At 42.6% G+C, this 7,048-nt stretch overlaps 1 protein-coding gene across 2 annotated transcripts in view; it reads left to right on the top strand.

The window, feature by feature from the left end:
* Window positions 1-7,048, top strand: part of F8 (coagulation factor VIII, procoagulant component) — an 83,766-nt gene that overhangs the window by 48,676 nt on the left and 28,042 nt on the right. For both annotated transcript variants that reach the window (XM_005885012.2, XM_014532374.1), the window contains 3 exons: window positions 2,768-2,884; window positions 3,994-4,065; window positions 5,657-5,742. In XM_005885012.2, the coding sequence (XP_005885074.1) occupies window positions 2,768-2,884; window positions 3,994-4,065; window positions 5,657-5,742 (275 nt within the window). The remainder of the gene's footprint in view (window positions 1-2,767; window positions 2,885-3,993; window positions 4,066-5,656; window positions 5,743-7,048) is intronic.

The following is a 7,048-nucleotide window of genomic DNA, read 5'->3' as shown; positions in this document are numbered from 1 at the left end:
GAGTGAAAGCCGCCCTCACGTTCCAACTGATGCTAGACAATCCCGCTTCTCCCGTTTGAGTCTGAGTCCCTAGAGACTCGCCGGGTCTGGAGCTCATCTGCTGAGACTCCCTCCTGATTGAAAACGACAACCGCACCCTCAGCCACCAGCCCGCTTTGCGCGCGCACCTCCGTACCTGAGTTTCCACACTGCTGTTATTTTTCCTTCTAGTTGAAGAGTCTCTCCTCAGCCAGCCTTCCTGTGGTTCTGGGTGATGTCCGTTCCGTCTTTTAGTTGTATTTTTGAAGTGGTTGTTTGCGGCAGCAGTCTCCGGTGTTTACCTATGCCGCCATCTTGGTGGAGTCCTCTTTTATTATTATAGATTTACTTGAAATGGTCTAGGCACTGGTGATATGATCAGTGAAAAAAGCAGGCAAACTTCCTGTTCATGGGTAACTTACTTTTTCAAATAACTTTACCCTACAGGAAGATAATAAATAAGTTCGTAAGTGAATATGATAATTTCAGATACAGATAATGTGCTATAAAGGAAATAGAATAGAATAAATGAATGTTAATGGCATAGCACTTTCCTAGGAAAAGAGGGATTTTTTTTTCCATCTCAAATCCCTCATGGCACCAGTAGTTATCCAAGAAGTGACTTGTTTATGTCTGTTACCAATATGTTAACTACTACTTACAATGTTGATCAAAGCACAACTTCATGTTAGTTCTCCACTGTCCCTTTAAAACAGGTTTAATAGTAGGAATAAACTTGCCCCATTTTTGCATAAAACTTCTGATAGGGCCGAAACCGGTTTGGCTCAGGTGATAGAGCGTCGGCCTGCGGACTGAAGGGTCCCAGGTTCGATTCTGGTCAAGGGCATGTACCTGGGTTGCAGGCACATCCCCGGTGGGGGATGTGCAGGAGGCAGCTGATCGATGTTTCTCTCTCATCGATGTTTCTGACTCTCTATCTCTCTCCCTTCCTCTCTGTAAAAAATCAATAAAATATATTTAAAAAAAAAAAACTTCTGATAGGACCAGTGACTTTTCTGCTTCACTCTTATCTTTTTTATGTATGTTTTTATTGATTTTTTAATTTTATTTTAGAGAGAGATAGAGGAAGGGAGAGGGGAGATATAGAAACATTAATGATTGATAAACATTGATCAGCTGCTTCCTGCACACTCCCTACTGGGGATCAAGCCCACAAACTGGGCTGGCATATGTCCTAACCGTTAATCAAACCAATGATCTCTTGGTGCATGGGATTGTGCTCAATCCACTGAGCCACACTGGTCGGGCCACTCTTATCCTATACAGTAGGTCCTCGGGTTACGTGGGAGATCCATTCCTACGGCTCGACATAACGTGATTTTCACCCTAAGTCAGAACCCACCTACATAAGCACCTACGTCATTCACATGGAGCACATATACAGCAGTAATGAAGTGAAACAGTAAAAAAAATTTAAAAGAAAGATAACAATTCCTGACCTTTACTTGTGGTAAATAAATAATAAGAAACATAAAGCACATATGTTGAAATGACGGAACTTTTTTTTTATAAATAAAAGGGAGATAGCAACGTAACCACGAAACGACGTATGTCGAGTTCAAGGTAACCCAAGGACTGCCTATATAATAAAAGGCTAATATGCAAGTCGACCAAACGGCAGAACAACTGGTGCTATGATGTGCACTGACCACCAGGGGGCAGACGCTCAACACAGGAGCTTCCCCCTGGTGGTCAGTGCACTCACACAGGGAGTGCCGCTCAGCCAGAAGCCAGGCTCACTGCCAGTGAGTGCAGCCGTGGTGGCAGAAGCCTCTCTCGCCTCCACAGCAGCACTAAGGATGTCTGACTACCAGAGAGAGAGAAACATCCATGAGTTGCCTCCTGCACGCCCCACACTGGGGATGGAGCCCCAACTGGGTCATGTGCCCTGACTGGGAATCGAACCCTGACCTCCTGGTTCATAGGCCGATGCTCAACCACTGAGCCACACCAGCTGGGCTACCTGGAAGATATTTAAAACTGACTCTTCTTGCTGGGGACTTCCAGGGGGCTCTTTTGGGGACCCTCTTTCATGAAATCCCCTTGACCTGGTTGGTTGGTTCCATCTTCACCCCAGGTGATTGCTCACTCATTCCTCAGGCCCTCAGCATGCACTTCCAGCTCTCTGCTGATGGGGTTACTTTAGCCCTCAAGGCAGCTCCAGTGGGTTACATCTGGGGGGACCTCCCTGATTTTTCTCTCCCAGGGAGCCTGCACCTGGTCAATGAGAAACATACCTGTGGCTCTGAAAACCCCCGAGTACAGGCCTATGCAGTAGCTTCCTCCCGTCTCTACCATCAAAGCATTCTGTTGCCCTCCCTCCCCTTTCCCAGGGTGGGAGGCTGTCAGAACTCAGTCTCTAGGCCCTGGCTGGCTAGCTCAGTTGGTTAGAGCATCATCCCGTTACGCCAAGGTTTTGGGGTTCAATCCCTGGTCAGGCCACATAGAAGAATCAACCAATGAATGCATAAATAAGTGGAACAACAAGTTCTCTCTCTCTCTCTCTCTCTCTCTCTCATAAATAAATGTTGTTGTTTTTTTAAAAAAAGGACTCAATCTCCAGTGTCCCCAAATAGGGGTCCGATAGCAAGAACTTTGGGTTTCAGGATCCATCGGTGGTGGAATTGACTTAGGTAGATCTCTGTTGATATTCTGCATAAGCCAATGTATCTCATGCTTATTTTTTAGTGAAAAAAAAAATGTTTTTGTTCCTTTTGTTTTTTATAAGGGGTTTTTGAGACAGTGGAAATGCTACCATCCAAAGCTGGAATTTGGCGGATAGAATGCCTTATTGGCGAACACCTGCAAGCTGGGATGAGCACTCTTTTCCTGGTGTACAACAAGCGTGAGTAGCAAGCCTGTGAATTTTGTTATCTGCAGGAGGTCCTGTAACCAATCCCCTACAGATACCTACAGACAACTGTATGTATTTAGAGTGACTAACTGAATATGCATTTTTAAAATTATAAATAATGGTAATATGTGTAGTGTGATGTACATATGTTTAATGTATATTAGCCAGATCAATGCCATATTCACTTCTATATTTAGTCTTGAGTGAGTAAAGGGAATTTCCATCTTTTTCTGATCCACAAATTATTGTTAACCTGAAGTAAGTTATTCTAGAAAAGAAAATATCCTTTACACCTTTGCACAGGAGACCCTATTATAATTGTAAATTCTGAATTCAAATGGATTAAAAATTTCTTTATTGAAGGGAAAAAAAAGAGTGAGTAGCGATATGGGCAAAGGCACGCTGCCTACTCAGCCTACATCTATACACCTTTTCTCCTTCCTAGAGTGGTTGCCTTTGTCAATTAGTAAATACAAGCTCACAGTCATTAGGGAATCTGAAATGAATATTGCTGGTAGAAATTATGAGTCTTCAGAGGAGGGTGGTTATGCTTGAAGCTTTGAACACTTTGAACTTGAAGCACTAAATACAGGGTGGGGCAAAAGTAGGTTTTAAAGTTGTGAGTATGTGAAATACAGAGTTTATTTTCCTATTACTATTTATTAATTATTGTATTATTTTCCATATGAGCATCTGTAAGCCTACTTTTGATGCCCTCGTATTGAACAAACGAATGCTAAAAAAACTCTCTCTTCATTTTCACAACTTTGTGAAGCTCCAAGATAGCCAAGAGCAAATTTTGAGATTTAATTTTGGTTTGATTACTAAAGATAACTACAAATATTGCTTGGAAGAGCTTGATATTTAATCTTAAATAAGAAAGCCACTGATCTACTCAGCTAAAAAATGTGAATAGTTGTAGCACCTACCTGTTGGGATGAATGAAATGAGATTATACAATAAAATGTTTCATACAATTATTGACACATAGTAAACAAAATATGACCATTTGTTGGTACGCTCCCATTTTTGTTAACTTGAATTTGTGAAGCTCAATTTTCTGCACTTCTAGCTACTGTGTTTCCCTCATTTGATTTCAGAGTGTCAGGCTCCACTGGGAATGGCTTCTGGGCGCATCAGAGATTTTCAGATTACAGCCTCAGGACAATATGGTAAATATTATTTTCTCTCTAAGAACTGGACTGAGTATATATTTTTTACTCCTCTTTAAATATATTCTTATTGATTTCAGAGAGGAAGGGAGATGGAGAAAGAGATAGAAACAGCAATGATGAGAGAGACTCATTGATCAGCTGCCTCCTGCATGCCCTCTACTGACGATCAAGCCCGCCACCTGGGCATGTACCCTGACTGGGAATCGGGAATTGGGAATCAAACCATGACCTCCTGGTTCATAGGTCGACACTCAACCACTGAGCCACACCCACTGGGCTGTCTTTTTTACTTTTGTTGGATAGGTTCAGATAACCAATCCATCTCCATCTTCTATTAATTTTACTCCATAGGTGCCTCTCAAATGTATTTTCTCTTCATTTCCCACTGTGACCATCCTAATTCAGGCCACCATCACTTCTCACCTGGGTAATGCCACTGCCTCCTTAAATGTCGTGCCTGCCTGTGATATTATTCCCCTTGAGTCCATTTTCTTCACTGTAACAGGAAGCTGCACTTTTATTCTATTTATCTTTATTGTTGAGAGTATTACAGATGTCCCCCATTGCCCCCCTCTACCTGGTTCCGCCCCACCCCAGGCCTTCCCCACACTAATATCTGTGTCCATGGGTTATGAATATATGCATGTAAGTTCTTTGGTTAATCTCTTACCACCCACCCACCCCCGGGATTCCTCAGTCTGTTGCATGCTTCCATGTCTCTGGACCTGTTTTGTTCATCAGTTTATTTTGTTCATTAGATTCCATATATAAGTGAGATCATGTGATACTTGTCTTTCTCTGACTGGCTTATTTCACTTTTCTATTTATTTATGTTTTACTTTTAATTTTCTAATTTTTCCACAATGAACATACATTGTGTAATAAAGAAATAATAATATTTGATAGCGCTGGTAACACATCCCATTGTCAGATAATTAGAGGGACTAACGGTCAACAAAATTATTACATTTTAGAAAATAAAAAGGACAAGCAAAACACGTAGGTAGTTAGTAATCGATACTGCTTACTTTGTGCCTTTATCGTCTTCACAGCTAGGCTTGACATTTCTCAAGAGAGTAATTTTGGCCCTAACCAGTTTGGCTCAGTGGATAGAGCATCGGCCTGCGGACTGAAAGGTCCCAGGTTCGATTCTGGTCAAGGGCATGTACCTTGGTTGCGGGCACATCCCCAGTAGAGGGTGTGCAGGAGGCAGCTGGTCGATGTTTCTCTCTCATCAATGTTTCTAACTCTCTATCCCTCTCCCTTCCTCTCTGTAAAAATCAATAAAATATATATTTTTAAAAAAGAGAGTAATTTTGCCTGGCTGGCATGGCTCAGTGGTTGAGTGTTGACCTATGAACCAGGGTCAGGGCACATGCCCGGGCTCCATCCCCAGTGGAAGGCGTGCAGGAGGCAGCCGATCAATGATTCTCTCTCATCATTGGAGTTTCTGCCTCTCTCTCTCCTTCTCCCCTCCTCTCTGAAACCACTAAAGATGTATTTTCCAAAAAAGAGAAAGTAATTTTATTCCTAAGTGCCTAGAACCAACCCAACTGAACCTAATCTCTCTCCCCTTTCTTGGGCAAAGGACAGTGGGCCCCAAATCTGGCCAGACTTCATTATTCTGGATCAATCAATGCCTGGAGCACCAAGGATCCCTTTTCCTGGATCAAGGTTAGAAAATGCATCACATATTCCTCTTGCAAGCTCACAGCACTACACATCTCTTTTGTACGTTCTCATCAAACTCCAGGTAACAGATGAGGGGAGAACTGGGGAATAGACTTGAGCATGCTGAGGTGTTCTATTTATGGTTCTTCATCTTTCTCCTGGTATTAGGACATCTGAATACTTTCCACGTCATTGAACTCACCACCTCCCAAGATCATGTATCCTATGATTAGATGCCTCCAACTGCCGAGGTGGCCTGTGGTCCTCCAATCTCTTTATTTTAACACAGAAACAAATGGCTCAATCTCCCATCACACAAGCCAAGGAAAGTTGGCTTCTTTATTTGAGAGAACAGAATCCGTCTTGTTCACAAATTCTATACCACTGGGTGGTAGGAAGTACCTACTGAAGTTAGTCCAATCTTGTAAACTAACTTGGAGCCAGGAGCTGAAACAGTGCCTTTCGGTTAACTCGGTTTCTTTTTAAATGACTGTCTTTCAGCTTTTCTCACTTCCCCATTTCCTCTAGAGCAGCACTGTCCCATAGAAATGTAATGTGAACGACAAGTGCAAACCACATGTGTAATTTTACACTTCCTAGTAACTATCTTATAAAAGAGACATGTGAAGTTCATGTTAATACCATTTTATTTAGTACAACATATACAAAAACAGTGTCATGTCAACATGTGATCAATCAGGACTGTGACCCCTTCAAGGGCATACATACGGGAACTTCTGTGTCCCCTCCATGCCACATGAGAGCCGAGTGCAGCTTGGGAGTGCCAACTCAACCTCTCTGCCTAACCACAAGGGTAGGTTCCTTCTAGAGCCCAAACAGGAAAAGGGAGGAAACATTTCTGCTTCCGGCTTTGCTCTCGACCTCACATGCCTCCCACCTCTGGTACTTACACCCTGGAGAGGGACTACAGTACACATGTTGTACCACCTGCTTCCCACAGCTCCATCCACTTCTCATAATGCACCAGCTTTCTTCTTTCTCTTCTTCGTTGGCTGAGGACATTCCCCTATGTATTTTTTTCTTTGTGAGATGGCATCTGTTCTTCTCTTTTTCCTGAGGTGAAAAATGCTGAATAGGAATCAGCAAAAATAAACTGCCTTACCAGCAAGCAGGCGCAAAGAGCACATCTGTTAATGCCACATCCGTTCATCTTTTTTATTTGTTTTGTAGGCGCTGCCAATTATGACTCGATTTGAGAGGACTGTTCACTAATCCCCAAGTATTTTTGTTTGTTTGTGAGGCTGCCAAACCACATGTTCTCACCTTGTATTCCTGTAGTTATCACTTT

Source organism: Myotis brandtii, unplaced genomic scaffold, assembly GCF_000412655.1.
Source record: "Myotis brandtii unplaced genomic scaffold, ASM41265v1 scaffold889, whole genome shotgun sequence".
NCBI classification, from domain to species: Eukaryota; Metazoa; Chordata; class Mammalia; order Chiroptera; family Vespertilionidae; genus Myotis; species Myotis brandtii.
The sequence above is the reverse complement of the archived record's forward strand: the minus strand, read 5'-3'. Positions and strand labels throughout refer to the sequence as shown.